Raw genomic sequence first — 17,552 nt, 5'->3', positions numbered from 1 at the left:
TAACACTTGTTATCTGTCTTTTTCATCTTAGTCACTCTAGCAGATCTGAAAGTTATCTCATCGCAGTTTTGATTTGCATTCCCCTAGTGACTAATGCTGTTGAGCATATTCTCCCGTGCTTATTAGCCATTTGTATATCTTCTTTGAAGAAATGTCTATTCAGATCCTCTGCCTGTTTTAAATTGGGTTGTCTTTATTGTTGAGTTGTAAGAGATCTTTATATGTTCTAGATACAATGCCTTATCAGAGACATGATTTGCAAATATTCTTCCCATTGTGTGAGTTAACTTTTTACTTTCTTAATGGCATCCTTTGAAGCATAAAACTTGTACATATGGATGGAGTCCAATTTATCTATTGCTTTCAAAATGACCATAGACTTGTATTTGGGTTAATTGCATGTACAGGTTTACAGTTTTCAACAGCTTTTATCAATTATCTCTTTGAATATCTTTCTCTTGTATCTTATGCTGTCCTGTCCTTTGGAGACTCCTGTTATTTATACTAATCTGACAGGAGTTGTCTCACAGCTCATGAGTGCCCTGTTGTTTTTGGGATTCTTTTCAGTCTTTTTATATTTGTGTTTCATTTTGAATAGTTTCTAAAATGATGTCTTCAGTTTCATTAATCTTTTCTTCTTTTCATTTGCTGTTAATCTCATCCAGTGTATTTTTTTCATATCAGAAATTTTATTTTTTACCACTAAAGGTTTGGTATAGGTCTTTAAAAAGATAATTTCCAGGTTTCTGTTTGACCTGCTCATGCTTCCCTTCTTCTCTTGAACATTTGGAATACAGTTATAATAACTGCTTTTATAGCCTTGCCTACCTGTCATCTGTGTTGTGTCTGTTTTTAATAATTTTTCCTCCTCATTATGGGCTATACATTTCTGCTTCTCTACATACCTAGCTTATTGGATGCCAGACATTTCAAATGAAGTCCTGAATAGTTTTGTGTTCCTCGAACTTCTCATAAGCTTTATTCTGGAAAGCAGTAAGTCCTTTGGAAACAGGTTAGTTCTTTTGAGCCTGGTTAGAAGAGACTGGAACACGTTAGTCAAGGACTGAGTTTGCCCACTGCCAAGATCAGATCCTTCTGAGTACTCTCCCTGTTTATTATGGGGTTTTGCAGTCTGGCTGATGGGAACTCGAACTATTTCTGGCCCCTGTGAGCTCTGGGGGTTTAGTTCTGCTTGTTCCTTGTTGAGGTCTTTCGCCAGCTGAAGGTAATTTCCTCACACATGCTCGTCAGTTTCCTGCTGGAGCTGAGGGGATCACGTGCACAAGCCTGGAGCCCTCTCTCTGCAGCTTCCTCCTTTCAGGGCCGTTCTCTATTCTTGGTTCGGCTCTCTTCTTCCCAGCACTCTGGTCTGAGAGTTCTACCCATCCCTTGCCTTCCCAGATTCCCAGCCCTGTCTCGGCAATGCCTGGCTCCGGGGCTCCCCTTCCCTGCACAGCGACCTGGAAACTCGGGGGGCCAGGCAGTGCGTTCTACCCCTGTAAGGCTCACCTCTTTTGCTTTCCTTTCTCAAGAACTCCTGCTCTGCTCTGCCTTGCCCATGGTCTGAAAACCATTTCTTTATATATTTTGTCTTTTTGGACGCCAGGCATTTCAAATGAAGTCCTGAATAGTTTAAAGCAGCAGGGTGAATCCTGCGTTTACTCCATCTTGGCCAGAAGAAGTCATCTTCTGTATGGTTTGAAGTGTTTACAGGAGAATACATTCTCAGTTGCTTGTTAATATGCAATGTCAGCACAGGGCTGGGGGAGCCAGAAATGGTTGCCCAATTCCCCTCCGAGAGAAAGCAGCCAGCGGGGCCCTGGGTGCACCAGATTGTGGGTCAGACCTAAGTGTTCCTCTCCGTGTCAGCCTCTCTCTTGAGGGGCAGCAGGCCTCGGGTTTGATCAGGCAGCACCCCAGACTGTTTCTCTCCACAACTGTGAAAGTGTTCAGTGGCCTAGGCCTCAGATAGGTTTTGGGCTCACAGGCCTCCTCGCTGCACCAGCCCCAGACTATACGGGTGACCGCAGAGCAGCCTGTAGGCTCTGCCAAGCCAATGGGAATCAGCTCAGAGGGATTGCCAGGGTGAAGTTTCTACATGGAGCACAATGCCCTAGTGTGCGTGCGGATGGGGAAACGGAGGCCTTGGGATGGGGCATCAGGGTGTGATCAAAGACAGTGTGGTCTGAGACCTATTAAGTCAGACCTTGGCTTTCCGGACTCCAGATCCTCCTACTGCACCAAACAAAAAGGTGGTTAAAAAGAAGATTGACTTTTAAAAACAATGTGCTTCGATAGGGAATTGATTAGTACATCACTCAACAAAGGAATGCAATCAGCTGTTAGACAAATGAGGCAGACTTCCATGCTAACAGGCAAAGATGATGAAAGCAGGTGACAGAGCAGCATGTCAAGTGTGATCCTGTTAATCTATGCGTGTGCATTACACACACATCCTATATAATAAAAGGCTAATATGCAAATTATCCCCTTAACTGGGAGTTCAACCAGGAGTTCAACCAGGGAGTGGGACTGACAGCCATTGGCCCTTCCCCCTGGTCGAATGGGGGGGGGGGGGGGGGGGGCGACGCTGGCCTGCCAACTATCCACGACCCCTCCCCCAGCTAACCCTGCTCCCAATCAGCCTTCCCACCCCTCCCACCCTACCAACTGCCCAAGCCCCACCCCCCCCCCGCCCAGCCTGATTTGCCCCCATTTGGGTGGGCTGGCCAGACCCCATCAGTGCATGAATTCGTGCACTGGGCTGCAAGGATATTTATACAAGCAAAAGACTATGGAAGCAGACTCTGATCTCTGGGGGAAGTTGGGCTACTAGGAATTTTCAAATCCTGCTTCCTGTTTTTCTGTGCTGTTTCCACTTCATATTGTGTGTGCATTTTATTATAATTGACTAAGGGACCCAGATATTACAACGTGACACTCTTACCCAAGATAGATATATGAGGCCTGGGTAGCCCTGTGCTGGAAGGTCAGGACTCACCTGGGATTTGGGAGAGAAAAATAATTCTCTTTGGTCCACCTTACAGGCTTGCAGCTTGCAGGAAAATTGCAGTTCTCAGCTTCAGCCACCAGGGGGAAGCAGGGGATCAGTCGATCCTTAAAAAAGGAAAGCTGGGAATTTCTGAGCTGGCCAGGATGTGGGGGAGCGGGACCACATTGTTTGATGCCAGTTCCACTGTGGGGCAGGGCTGCGGCAGGCTCCAGGGAGAGGAGACTCAGTTACACACCAGGGGAGGTTCCTTTGCTTCAGCACAAAAGGGAAAGTGAGGCAGAAACCAGAAATGAACTAACAGAGTGTGGGTGCCTGAGGAAGGAAGGGGAATGGCCTACAAGCCAGAGACTAGGCAGACCCAATTCCCCAGGGGAGCAGGGGCCCCTCACTCTGGCCACCTGGTTCCTGGGGGTGACAGGTGGGAGGCAGAGCAGAGGGGAAACTGTGAGAGCCATTTTCGGGGCAGCACAGGCCCAGGTAACTGTCCCCGCCTCTGTGATGGGTGCATTGCTGGCGCGGTCTTGAGCACATCCCAGTGCCAAGCACTTTGCCTCGCTGTTTGTGGTCCTCACGCTGACCCTCACGCAGATGGGCAGCCACATCATTCCCGTTTCCCAGGGAGGGAGTCGAGGCCGGGAGGGGAGGCGGCTGGCTTAGGGGGAGGGTCCATCTGACCCACAGTCCTTGCCAGGATGAGGATGGGGAGGCAGAGGTGGAGGGCACGGCAGGTGCCACGGTCCCGGACACACGAGGCAGGACGTGGACCCCACATTGCCCCACGGGCTGCAGGGCCACTCCAACCTCAAGGGGTGACCGAGGTGGGGGTGTGGGGTGTTGAGAAGGTGTAGAGGAGGGTGCTGCTCGGCTCTCAGTATGGGGCGTGTGGGGTGAGGAGAAAGCCTCTCCACTTCTTAGACCAAGAGGGAGGAGGTGGGAGGGCGGCTGACGTGAATCCGGGCGCTGGAGGCTGTGGGCCGGGTGAGGAGGGCCAGAATGAGCGAGCGCCAGGGGGGAGGTGCAGGTGTCAGGCCCGGTCCCCTGGTTGCAGCGGAGGCAGGAGCACCGGGGTTTGGGGGCTGTGTTGGGGGCCACGTTGAGTTCTTCGTTTCATGCAGGCCTGCAGAACCACCCAGGGCTGGGACTAGTTGGTTCTGGGCTCTGAGCTATAGCAGGAGGCCGGCCGGCCAGGCTGGGCAGGTGTGAGGGCCTGGGGCAGAGTGGAGGGCCGAGGGCAGGCACAGTAGGTGTGTATGAGTGTGTGGCAGGGTAGGGACAGGGGCAGGGGCAGCACAGGGCCTCTATCATCTCTGATAAATAAGGGTTTTGAGGGGTCTTTGTCCCAGGACAGGCTGCTCCCCTATGGTCTCAGCTCCTGCAGGCCCTTCTCCTCCTCCAGACCGGGGGACAGGGCATCTGGGCAGAGGGGCTGATGCCAAGCACTGGGCTGGTCATCGAAGTGCCATAATGTTTGCCCAAGGCCTCCACAGGCTCCCGGGAGCCCCTGGGCGTCTCGTCAGGATCAGGAACAGCACGGAGCTGGGAGCTGGGGTGCAGCAGGGGACCCCAGCTGTCAGTCTTCTGTATCAGGCCTCTCCCAGACCTCCGTTTCTCCACCGGTCACGTTGGCATATTGTTCCGTGCCCTCGCTCCTGCCAGGATTGTTAGGAGGATGCAGGAGAGACTGGGGCTTGTGGGTGGGACCCAGCGCAGAGCCGTAGGGCCACCGGGGCCCAGCCCGGGGAGTGAGGAACTGCAGGGGGGGTGGGTGGGAAGGGAAGCAGCCACACAGAATATCTGGGCGCAGGCGCTGCCTGTAGCCACTGCAGCCGCAGGTGCATCCCAATGGCCCGATGACAGAGAAGGACTCAGGCTCCACATCGCACGTCGGGAAGGGGTGGTGGCAGGAACCTGGCCTGGGGCCCCGGAGGGGCCCGCTCCTGCTGTTCTGGTGCTGAGGAGCGAGGGGGGTGAGCCTGGTGCCCTCCCCACAGGCCTGGGCCCCGCATGGCCGCCTTCCCTGTGTCTGGAGCAGGCGCCAGGGCCCCTTATACCATGGCCTTCGTGGGTTGGAGCTGCCTGTCCGTCCAGTGTCCCTCAGCCGGGGCCTTCCTTCCTCACCTCACCTTTGCACCCCTGGGAGCAGGGGCTGCCTGGGCCCCACCCAGGTCTGCCTCGGAGGCTGCACTGAGTGAGAACTGGGGTTCGGATCCAAGCTCGGTCCCTGCCCACTGGGTGCCCTCCTAGCCCTTACTCACTGGGGGCCTCAGCTTCGGTCCAGACAGAAATACGGGGTGGGTGTCAGTTTCGGAGGAAGGTGGGCCGTCCTCTCTGGGTGCCCTGACACCCCTTTCTGCGGCAGACTCTGCTCTCTCCCAGCCCTCGGCGGCTGGCAGCCTCTGGACGTGGACATGAAGTCCAACCGGAAACCCTTCCTGTCCAGGGGAATTACTGGTTTCCACGGCTCTGGGAGATGTCGAAATGCAGACTGTGTTTGCCTTGGGTTTGTTTTGTTTTTTTCCATGGCAAACAAAACAAGCACAGGGGCGCCTGCACACTGACACGCAAGGGCAGACGCGCGAGTGTGAACCTGGGGCCTCAGCCCAGCACACAGTGGGCACTCGGCGAACCTGGCACACAGTGGGTGCTCCCTGAACCCAGGGGCCCCGGGTTGGAGGCCCACTCCCGCTCTGACTTCCTGTGTGACCTCTGGCAAGGCTTCTGCCCGAGCCACAAGCAGTGGGAGCAGCAGACCCACTAGCGTTGGCTCCCGGTGCCAGGTGTGCACCACGCCCTGTGTGCCCTGCCATCTTATCTGCACACTAACCCAGGGGCTCGGAGAGGCGAGGACCTGCCACCTCTCACAGCCGGGGCAGGTCCTGGGAGGACAGGGCGCACGGAGCAGACCCATGCTCTGTCCTCAGCCTGTCCCTGGAGGGCAGCCCTTCCTGGCCCCTGGCCGTGTCTGTGGAGCAGCAGGGGCAGGTGGTTATCCTCTCCCCTCCCACTCAGTGGGCAGAGGCCCCACACCGCTCACGGCTGGGCCAGCTGAGGCCACCTGCCCTCAGACCTGGCCCAGCGCCTGCACACGCCTGAGGGAAGGCCACAGAAGCTGTGCTCCCTGTGTGCCCATAAGCAGAAAAGGGCCGGTGGCTTCCAGACTCATTGTGCGTCCCAAGGGAGACAGGGGTCCTGCTTCTGGAGTGTGTGTGTGGGGTCTCTGTTCATGCCTGTGCCCCCTCCCCCACCCCAAGAACTCACATGCTGTTTCTCTGCCCCATCTCCGAGGCTGAACTCAGGAGCTGGCCCGCAGACACGCTGTGATCTGTACACGAGGTAAAAACTAGCTGCCAAAACTAAAACGGAAAATCTCACATAAGAACCTGCGTTTCCAGCCTCCCTCCCCCGACACACACAACCCGGGCAGCACATTCCCGGCACCACTGGCCGGAACCAAGGATGCAGTGCCCCCCCCTCACCCGTGAGGCTGCCCTGCCCACCCGCCTCCACACCCATGTCACTGTCACCCCCACAGGCCCACGAGGGACCACTGCAGAGTCCGGTACTTCTCGGCCTTGCCCATCGGACTGACCGGGGGCTTTAAGAACCAGAGGACATGTCCAGGCGGACATCGCGAGGGTCTCGGGTGAGGACGAGACCCCGTAGGTGCTCCTGTGAGCAGCAAGGTTGGGGATGCAGGTCGCTTTGCGTGGCTCCCTCTCTGTGGCCCCAGCAACAACCCAGCCCCTCGGGGACTTGCTCAGAAGAGAGACCCTCTGCTCCTTTGCCTGGCGCCCCAGGAGGCCAGGACACTGTGCTTTGCTGACTGTGATGCCCAAACCCCAGCCCTGGCACGAGGGCCAAGTGTGAGCAGGGGCGGCAGGGCCAAGGGCGGCCCGGCTCTGCTCCGAGGAAGATTCACTCCTATATATGGTCACCGGGAGCCCCATCGCGAGCTAACGTGTGACCTAATGTGCTGACAATCTCGCCCGCCTCGGGGAGGGCTTTCGGCCTGGAGAGTGTCCGCCTGGGGCAGAGGGGCCGGGAGGAGGCAGTCGGCGGGGCGGAGGGAGGCAGGGCACGGACAGTTGACCCAGGCCCCGGGGAGCAAGTCCCTCCCTCCCGCTCCGCCCAGAGTCTGCGAAGGCGCCCAGCTCCCCACCGATGCTCTGTGCAGACAAGGAAAGCCAGGAGCCACTCCGGCCTTTCAAGTCCTTTAATACCGCGGGAAAAGACTATACTTCTAAGGGCACGTCGCATACAGGTTCTCCAGGAATAAGGCACACAACGGAATGCCATCCCGAGGGCGCCCCTCGGAGAGGTCGGGAGCCTTGCCGTGCTCTCCGGGCGGGGCCCACGGGCCATTTGTCTCTTTAGCTGGACACACACGCATGAATGGATACAGACACGGACAGGCCGCCCCAGGGGAGCGGAGGAGGTGAGCGTGCGGCTGGCGGCGGACAGCAGCCAGTGTGCTGCCCCCGGCCCCGGCGACACCTCCCCCGCCATGCCAGGGCTGCTGTTGGGCTGGGCTACAATGTAGTGATGTCGGTTAAATACTCGTTTAGAATAGATTCAAGTCTACTAGACGTTAGAGGGCAAGTGAGGGCTCTGGTTGGCAAATCCAAGTTCAAAGAGCCCGGGGCCCCGAGGCATGGCTCAGATGGCCACCCAGAGGGTGTGAAGGCTGCCTCTCTTCCTCTCGCCCTCCTGGGGCCCCGCTGGCCGGGCCCTTCCTCAGGCCAAGGCCACGGGGCTGGCCACAGGGGGCTGGTTAGTCCCACGTCCGTTTCTCCCCCGGCCCACCTCCTCACCCCCGACTAAACTAATAACCATAATAACGAGAGAATAATAAGAAGGCGCGAGGGGAAGGGTTACAATGCTGTTTGTTATCCTCAGCTGAGGAGGCTCAAAGGGGTTCCATCCCCTTTCACTAAAGACCTAAGAACAGCTTCCCTTACAAGGCAATACTTTCCAGATACACACATGTATAAATACAGGACAGACACAGACCAATGCGTCTAAGCACTTGGGTAATATGCTGGCTACTTAATACTGATATTTTCATCCAAGGAAAAAAAAACAAACAAAACAGAAGAGCAACAATATGGCTTAAAGAATTGCAAAGATTTTTGTTCTGTTTTTCCTCGTCAGAATTATGTACCAACTTCATATAATATTCTATGGAGACAATATTTCCTTCTTAATGTAGTTCGGTTGCATACTTTTTACAGACCAAAGAATAGTAAAAAAAAAAAAATCAAAAGAAAAACAAAACCAAACCCAGGAGAAAAACGTTCTCACCATAAATATTTTTCTCGCACCTCAACAAGGTTTGCAAAATACTTCCAGACATTTTGTTTGATATTCTATTGCCCTCCCGAAAGCTCCGAAGCTTTGAAAATGCCTCTCTTTGTTTGTGTTTAATGTCAAAAATCAAACAATTATTTTTTTTCTTTTCTTTTCTTTTTTCTTTTTCTTTTTTTTAAAAAAAGGCCTTCCAATATATACAGACAAAAACCACTGTGAGGATTTTTCTCAGGAGAAGGTAAGAAATTCAGTGTTGTGAGAATGATTGGTAACTAGGCAGAAATTTTAACATCTATGATTTTTTTTCCTCAAAATACACAAATAGTATTTGTCTTTTTTAAAAAAAGGAATTCTGTGTCAAGTATAACTCAAAATAAATACAAATGCACAAGTAGAACTACTGAATACTTCCACGGGGTAAACACTGTGATCTCCCAGCTACATTTCTAGACCTACTCACTACAAGCGATTGTCCCTTTCGAACGTCCTCAGCCACACACTGCCCGTCCCCAGGGCTCCGGGCCTCTGAGCACGTCATTCCCACGGCAGCCAGCCTGGGCACCAGAGGCTTTTGCTGACCCCGGAGAGCTCCCAAGTCTGGCCAGAACAATAAAGAGGGCCCAGCCCTCCATGGCCAGCCGGGCACAAATGGCAGGGGCAATGGCTGCCAGCCGGACAAGCCCACTGGGAAGGTCGCTGTGGGATGATAGCCCATCTCCTGTTGGCCCGTGGGGGGCCCTGGCCTCCGGAAGCCTGGAGTCCCGGCTCTTTTAGGGTTCGGGCTTCTCCCACCTCTGCAGCGGGTTTGGCAGGGCCCAGCATCCTGGGACCAAGGTCCCACGGTGGGGCCAGGTCCCTGGCAGAGCTGGGGCCCGGTGCTGGCAGGTGGAGCATTATCTCTGGCTGCGCACCAGGATGACTGGCAGAGACAGCTTCTCCTCGGGGCACAGTGCCTCCCGCCAGGGCGACTCCGCTCGCTCTGACCCGGGGAGACAGCGGGAAACAGCTGGGCGAGGACTCCCTGTGGGCGGGGAGGGGGGTCCCAGCCACGGCCAGGCGTGGCTGCTGTGGGTGGGAGGGAGGCAGCCTTGGGGCTCAGGTTGGAGCAAATATCCCCCTTTTAAGTGCTCAGAGGCCGTGACCCCCTGAAATCTACTCTGCGGCGCCCCCTGGCTTCAAACACACGCACTCCATCTTCTCGACTTGCTCCCTGGACCCCTGGCTAACGTGACTGTGACTCCTCAGCTGTACAAACACTTTCATTTGAAAACAAAGGCACCGGACCCCGGCTGGGCGTCCCTGAGCCGCGGTAAACACTGGGTTGCAGGCCCATTTCGTGGTCTGACTTCTTCCCACAGAGGCATCATGTTGGGGCAAAAGTGACTGGGTCCTGACAACTAGCTTTCTCCCGCCCCCGGGAGAAAGGAAGGACGCACGACAATCAACACAGTCTCCTCCCTGAAGAGGGGGTCCTCCAGCTCCCCGGGAGGAGAGGCTCTGCAGGGTGCCTTGGGCTGCCCCGTGCGAGGGGGAAGGGGACTTTCTCCTTCCCTTTGGCAGGGGGAGGGACAACAGGCAGGGAAGGGGCTGGCATCCATCAGCTTGACCTCAGTGATGGACTGGTGGGGGGTGGTGAGAGTGCAGGACTTGGTGACACCCTCCAAATTCAGTCCTGTGCCCAGGAGGCGCCCCCGGCTGCTCCCCCCCTTACTAGTGTTATTCACTGAACTAAAGGGTAAACTGAGGCCCGAGATGCAATGTCCTCCCCAAGTTCCAACCCCAGTCAGCGGCCGGGCCAGCACTTGAACAAAGATCTCTGGCTTGCCAGACCCATGCCCTTCCTGCCACACAGGGCCCTACGGCCTCCATCGGGGATGGGCCGAGGGTGGGAGGTGGAGGAGAAGGGGAGGGAATGGCTGACAAATGCCAGCACATGGGGAAAATGTGTGTGTGGGGGAGGGGGTAGCGATGCCTGGTGTGCCCCAGGCCACGCCTTGGGACTCTGTCCGACATTCAGGCCCCCCCCACCACCTCTGACCTCTGGGTCTCTGGGGAGGGGGCAATGCCGAACCCCTGGGTCTTCGGGAAGGGGGTGTAACATCAGTGACGGCAGAGGAAGTCCAGTTTGGGGCTCAAAGTGGGCCAGGGGCAGAGAGGCCCACTGCCAGCAGCTGCTGGCACAGGTGTCAGCTCGCCACGACTGCGGACCTGAACGGGACGCAGACACGGGCTCTCTGAGGGCGCTCTGTGTACGGGCAGCCGGGAAGGCCCCCGGGGGGGAGGAGGGAGCGAGCAGGCGCCGGCTGGTCTTGGGGAGACAACCCCGCAGGCTTTGGGATTCACAGTAAATTTAGTGCACTTGTGGCCAATGCAAGGCTGCTCACCAAAGGGGTCTCAGCGGAGCAGAGCCTGCAGGGGACCCCGAGGGCTCTGTGGGTTCTGTGCATCGGCCCCCTGCTCGCCCCCGGTCCCCCCCAGACTCAGCCCACCTGGAGAGTCCCAGAGACCTCACCTCCTGCGGGGCAGCTATGTCAGTAACACTGTTTGTCAGCACACATGAGACAAGAACCTAAGACCCCCCTGCCCAGACCCACACGCGTGTGAGGACTCCCACACACACGGGGACACACAGCCACGCGGACGGACACGGGCGGGCTTCTCCGGTGGGGGCGGCAGGCCGGTCATTGCACTCGGCGGCAGTAGTAGCCCAGCACCTTGCACTTCTCGCACAGGTGCTGCGGGTGCTCCTTGCTCTGGTCGGACACGTCCAGGCCGTCAGGCTTCTCCAGGGGCCTCTGCGGAGAGGAAGTGGGAAGAGGGCTCAAGGTGGGGAGACCAAGGGGCAGCGAGAAACACAGAAACACAGAGCGAAGCAGGAGAGAGAGAGAGGGAGGGAGAGGGGGGAGGAAGGAAGAGGCAGGAGGAGTGAGACATACACAGAGGGAGCCCAGAGGGAGTGTGCGTGGCCACAGAGATTGCTTCCCAAGGCACCAGGGCCCTTCCTGCCTCTCGCTGTCCCCAGAGGTTCGGGCAGGGGCCTTGGGCTGGGGCCAGGGCAGCGGGACAGGGTCCAGAGCCCGGATCCGGACACCCTTTCCCACTCCCCAGTCCTCTCTGAGCAGCCACCGTAGGAAGCTCACAGGGCTAGAGGCAAGACAGGTGCACAGACATTACCCGGACAAGGAAACGAAGGGAGATCCCAGCCCAAGCCTCCGGACCCCGCGCCCAGCGCTTCCTCCCTGGCTGCTGTCACCCCGTGCCTCCGCGCGCGGCCTCGGGACTCAAGCGGAGTTTAACCTGGTCACGGTCGCAAACTCTTCGGGTTCCAGGGAACGAGCCCTCAGTTCTGTGAGGGGTCGGCAGCTGGTGCACTGGATCCCCCACTTCCCAGGGCCAGGCACCCCCTCTGCCACGTTTGTTGAGTGGCCACATAAGCGGAACCTCCTTGTTTCCTAATAGGGAAACCCGAGGCCCAGGGCAGGGGGCGGACGTGACAGGCCTATGATGCTGCTCACTCCCTGTGTGACCTCAGGGAGCCTCAGTTTCCATGTCTGTAAAATGGGCCATCATCGCACCTCGTTTGCAGGGCACTGGGAGGATTCGGAAGCCTTGGGGTTTGTAAACCGAGCAGAGCAGGCACCTTTCTGTTACCAGGGGCATCTCCCTGCTACCCCTCCCACCCTCCACCTCCTGCCCCCGCCCCCCACCCCCGGCCTCACAACCAGCCAAGCCTCATCTCCTTGCAAGGTTTATGGATGCTATTAGGTGCGCCTCCCGAACAGTTTCTTGGCACAGCCCTGACCCAGAACCCTGCCTGCAGAGGGGTCTCCTGCCCGGATTTGGGGGGACTCAGAGGAAGCTGGCCAGGGCCAGCTGGGAGCCCCATGCTGAGGGTGGGGTAGGAGCTACAGGCAGGTGGTAGGGCAGGGAGTCTTAGCACCATTAACCATGACCCAGGACGGTCCTGGGAGGACAGAAAAGGTGATTGCTGGCCCCCCTGCTAGACCGCCAGCCACTCAAAAGTAGAATACCGCCTTTTCTGCCCAAGGACGCAGCCCCTGGCCCCGAGGCGGCACTCAGAGCCAACCATTCGGGGATGGAGCAGCAGGGGCTTCGGGAGATGCGTAGGGACAGGGTGGGCAGGGTTAGGGTCCAGGGGCAGGAAGCCCATCCCTGTGCTTCCAGGCCTGGAGCCACACGGACGGATTGGGAAAGGACGGGAGCACTGACCTCACGCACGGGGCTTACTGGCGACAGACCGGCGTTCCCGGCCAGAGAGGATCTGTCCCCAGGGCACCGGAGTGGAACACCGGCTCTGCCGCCCTCGAGCCCAGTGACCTTGGGCAGGCCACCGACCTCCCTCCGACCCTCCATTCCCCATCGGTGAAAGGAGATGTTACAACACGTTTCTCATGAGATTGCTGTCCCAACTCAATGAAGACCAGGAATAAAACGAGATGGCATACAGACACTGTGAATGCTGCCGCTGCCACCAATGATGGTGATGATGATGATGATGATGAAGAAGGAAGAGGGACACCAGCTGGTAAAGTCAACACAAGTTGAAGCCAGGATGCCAACTGAAGGGCCCAGGCCGGTCACATCCCCTGTCCTCGCAGACGTCTCCCCAAACACCTACATCTCCATGGCCAGTATTAATATCATATATTAATTATTACTATTAGGGCTATGGAGGGCTGGGAACAGGCTGGGAACAAGGGAGCCAGCTACGTCCCGAACCACCCCCTGCAGCATCCTCTGCCTCCCCCTCGCTGTGATCCTATGGGTGCCCTGCCCCCCTCTGCTGCTCCCCCTCCACGGTCCTGGCTCAGCCCATCTGTGTGAAGGAGCAGGGAAGCTGTCAAGACGACTCCCCTCCACCCTCCACGGAGGGAAACACTCCGCAGCTGGGACTAATCGCCCGGGCCAGCCCCACCCCTGCAGCGAGGCAAAGCCCAGTGTTCTCTTCCGTGGGGGCAGGGTGGGAGGGGGCTCCGCTGGAGCCTGACAGAAAGCAGATGTGGCCGGGAGGAAGCAGCGGGGAGGAGGGTTCTCAGGAGACACTGCCCCCGCGGTCAGAGCTCAGGGGGCAGGAGAAATAAAGCAGCCCCTCCACCACTCTCCCCACCACTGGGACCAGGCGTGGGACGCCAACCCCTACCCTCTCCGCTCTTCAAAAGCTCCTGACACCCCCTCCCCCTCTGCCCGGGCTGCAGCCTCCCCGCGGGAGGAGACCCCTGAGATAGGGACTGGGCTGGGCGGGGACCGGGGCCTGGTCCCGGGCCCCCCGGTGCTGGCTGGCTAAGTGACCGAGCTCACGTTCCGGACCGGTCTGGGCCTCAGTCTCCCTGCTGCACACAGCGAGTGCTCAACAGACAGGGGCCGGATGACTGGGGGAGGGTTTGGGGACAGGAAAGCAGGCCACACGCTCTTGGAAGGTCATTCCAGGTTGTGCCAGGGACTCTGATCTGGGCATGGAGACGGGGAAGGGGTCAGAGAGGCTGTGCTCGGACTGAGCTTGGCAGGAGAGAAACGAGGAAGCTGACGAGGCATTGCCGGCCCGGGGAAGGTGGCACCAGCCAGGATGGGCCTGGCATGGAGGAAGGGCTGCTGGGCAATGCAGGGGCAGGGCCCAGGAGGCTGGAGCCACTGCAGGAAGTTGGGTCCCACCCGCCTTGGGGCATCATCGGTCATGCCTCACTGCTTAGGTCACAGGACAACCCCCAGCACAGACCCTCGCCCCTGCCCACCTGAGTCCCTGCAGGAACTGGCCCATTCCGGCTCCCCAGCCCGCCAGCCACGTGATCTGTCCTCCGGGGCCCCCTCATCCCCACCCAGGATAGTCATCTGCCACCGGCAGCCCCGGACTTTCTCCCTCTTTCCTACTAACCTGGGGTAAGTCGCATACACCCCTTGCCTCATTTTGCTCCTCTGCAGTTTGGGGAAATAAGAGTGCAGTTCCATAGACCGCTCTGGACCCATGTGCCTTCCCTGCCTGCGAAATCGGATGAACAGAACCCGGGCGGAGGGCAGGGCACTGATGGAGGGCATGCGGGGGCCTGGCACATGGTACCCGGGTGGCCCACCCTCGATTCTGAGTGCCAGTGGCCAGCCCTGTCTGACTGTTCTGTTCGCTGGAGAGGAAGCTCCTGGAACGCCCGGCACCCCCGACCTTCACCTCCTTTCAGCGCCTGCACAGACCTGGCGCTGAGGGCCCAGAGCCCTCCCAATAGCACGGCCACGCCCAGGGGCCTCTGACTGCCACAAGGGGGCATGTTTGTGCCCTGGGCCCAGGCCTTGTCAGGAGGCACCAGGAGAGCTCAGGAGCCAGGATGGTCTCCTCCAGCTGCCCGCCCCACCCGGGCCCTGACATGCTCCCCAGACACTGTGTGCCCTGTGCCCGCCTCCCCTGGTCTCGGGGGCCTGGGCCTCTCCCCCAGCGCCCTCAGCATGTGGGCCTGCCCCTCGGCCACGGCCAGTTTCCAGTCTGCCCGCCTGGGTGTGACTGTGGGTGATGGGACCATGGAAACCTTTGGGGAAGGGGTGGGAAAGATGGTGAGCCTGCAAACAGGAAATGGAAGCCAGCACGAGGGTCACACAGTCACAGAGCGTTTGGACCACGAGCACCCTCTCCTCCTCCTTCTGGTAAGATGGGGCCAAGTTCTCTCCAGCGGCCGGGCAGCCCCGCCCTCCACTCTCTGCTCTCTGCTCCCCCAGCTCGTCCCACGCTCTGTGCCAGCCCTGTCCCCTACTTGCACATGCTGCCCCTCCCCAGCAATGCCCGTGTCCCCCCCCCCCCCCCCCAGCCAGCTCAGAGTACACAACCCTCCACTCCCCGTCTGAGCTCAGTCTGACATCACCGCCTCAGGGGGGCCTCTGCACCCCTCTGCCTCCCTTTCCCTCAGGCCCCTCCGCCTCCTGCTGCCCTCCCATCCCTCTGTCTCACAGCAGCAACCAAGTTCATCACTTCCCCAATGCACCAGGCTGCAGCCTCAGGGCCTCGGTGCTTTGCCCCTTATCCTCCACCCCTTCCCCCTTCCCCGGGCAGCGGCCCTCTCTCACCCTGTCTCAGAGGAGACAGGAAAGAAAACTCTCTTGGAGGGGTCTGGTCTCATCCTTGCCATAGGAAGGCTAATGAGAGACAGAGTCACCCTTCCTCAGCCCTTCAGAGACCCGAGCCCCCTGCCTGCCTCCCGCACCCCCGCCTGCCGGACCGCTCACCTGCTTGTGCGGGTACACGTTGATGTGGCACTTGATGCACTCCTGCCCCATGTTGGCCCAGGAGTTCCCGCTCATCCATTTTCGCTTGCACTTGGGGCACTTGTACTCGCCGAAGCAGCGCTTCTTGCCCTGGTATGGGGTCAGACCCTCGCCTTTGGGGCGTGCCTGGAAGACAGGAAGCAGACGTAGGGGTTGGGGTCCACCTGGCCAAAATGCTGCCCCCCTGAAGTCCCCCTCTTCAGCTCTCATACCCCATGTCTCCGTGTGCAAGCACTCTGTCCCCAGTCCAGAGAACACCAGGGTCACCCCAGAGCACACACGAGGACCTGAGGCTGGGAGGCAGAGGACAGAGGCGGTGGGGTGGGGTGCGGGTGACGTCTTTTTTAGTCAAGGGCACAGAGTCCTCAGTGGAACCAGGAGTCACCTCCTCAGCTCAGCGGTCATAGAGGCGCGTGAGCCTGTGCACAGGTGCTCGTGGCCCTGTGTGTGGTATGAGGGTTACTGAGGAGGCACCCCCCAGCTTCACACAGAGTGCCTCACCCCTGCTTCCCACCACCCTCTCCCCTCCCTGGAGGCACATGGCCCTGAAGATACACTCCGCGTTTACGAACACCTGCAACCTATGTGCACACATGCTTTCTGCCCTCGCTCGTTTAAAGACGTTATACTGGTTCTGCATCTTTCTCTTTTTTACTTAATGTATCATGGACATATTATTGTAAGATACATACAGGGTGTCCCCAAAAATGTATACGCACGTAACAGGGGACAGCTTTGTTGATTTTTCTTTCTTTCCACATGTGACCCATTGGGATGACTAATTATTCAAAGTGTGTATACCTTTTGGGGGTCACCCTATGTCTAATCAAGTATCCTTTTCCCTCAGGAGGACAAACAGAGCTACTGTCTTCGAACACTTGCAGTTCCAGTACAGCCACAGAACATCTGGGTGTCTCTACTCTTCCGCTATTACAAACGATGCTCCAGTGAATAACGTGTATGTGTGTGCATGTGTGTGTGCGCGTGTGTGTAGAAAGAGAGACAACATTTGTGGAATACATTCCTAGAAATAGAAGTGGACATGCACTTTTAAGTTTTAAAGATAACGACAAACCACCAGTGCCTTCCCCTGGGTGTCCCGGCTTAACCTCCTCACCAGCATCCTCATCACTGCCGTCCCAAGAGGCCATCTTCTGAGAGTAGCTTTGACTCGTGTGTCTTCTATTGGGAGCTTTCCCCATGCATTTAAGAACCGTCTGCAAACTGTTAGTCTGAATCCTTCGTAAACCTCTTTCCCTGCTGGGGTTTGGTCATTTTCTTGGTCTGTAACTGCACTTTATATATTAAGGAAACTAGCTTTTTCTTACATGGAATTTTTAAAAATAGCTTGATTGAGCCATGACTCTACATCTTACTTATTTAAGGTGTACAAGTCAACGTTTTGCAGTATAGTCACAGTTATACAACCATCACTACAATCTAATTTTAGAACATTTTATCACCCCCAAAAGAAATCCACCTCCTCACCACTCAGGCCTAGGCAACCCCTAATCTACTCTCTGACTCTAAAAAGCTCCCTATTCTAAATATGTCATGTAAGTGGGATCATACAATAATCGCCCTTTTGTGTCTGACTTCCTTTACTTAGTGTAATGATTTTAAGGTTCATCTATATTGTGGCATGTGTCAGTACTTCATTCACTTTGTTACTGGAAAATAGTCCATTGTGTGGGCATGCCATGCTTTATGTGCACTCATTCATCAGAGGATAGACATTGAGTTGCTTCCAATTCTCTGCTGTTAGGAGTAATGCTGCTGTGAGCACTCATGTATGAAGCTGTCTAGTGCTTATAAAGTTGAATTCATTGCCCCAATACTTAAAAGTAAGAGATTTCACACAGAAAGATGGCCCATTGGTCTGGAATGATATGGCATCCATCAGCTGAAGTTGCGAAGTGGCCACCCCACCAGACCGAGGCCACCGGCACCGTGTCACCTAATGGCACGTGCA

The 17,552-nt window shown here is 57.1% G+C and overlaps 1 protein-coding gene across 3 annotated transcripts in view; it reads right to left on the bottom strand.

The window, feature by feature from the left end:
- The window catches only part of ZCCHC24 (zinc finger CCHC-type containing 24), a 65,958-nt gene that overhangs the window by 2,287 nt on the left and 46,119 nt on the right, over window positions 1-17,552 (bottom strand). Inside the window, exons 3-5 of one of the 3 annotated variants that reach the window (XM_045581685.1) lie at window positions 15,542-15,706; window positions 14,211-14,251; window positions 7,212-11,115 (exon numbers count right to left, since the gene is read on the bottom strand). In XM_045581685.1, coding sequence (XP_045437641.1) covers window positions 10,890-11,115; window positions 14,211-14,251; window positions 15,542-15,706 — 432 coding nt within the window. In that variant the 3' untranslated portion in view covers window positions 7,212-10,889. Of the gene's footprint in view, window positions 1-7,211; window positions 11,116-14,210; window positions 14,252-15,541; window positions 15,707-17,552 lie in introns of those variants that run through there. The other 2 variants (XM_036438085.2, XM_036438088.2) reach the window with 2 other exon arrangements.

The sequence above is a fragment of the Pipistrellus kuhlii genome, unplaced genomic scaffold (genome assembly GCF_014108245.1).
Source record: "Pipistrellus kuhlii isolate mPipKuh1 unplaced genomic scaffold, mPipKuh1.p scaffold_m20_p_15, whole genome shotgun sequence".
Lineage (NCBI taxonomy): Eukaryota > Metazoa > Chordata > Mammalia > Chiroptera > Vespertilionidae > Pipistrellus > Pipistrellus kuhlii.
Note: the sequence above shows the minus strand (reverse complement) of the source record. Positions and strands in the feature narration are given on the sequence as shown.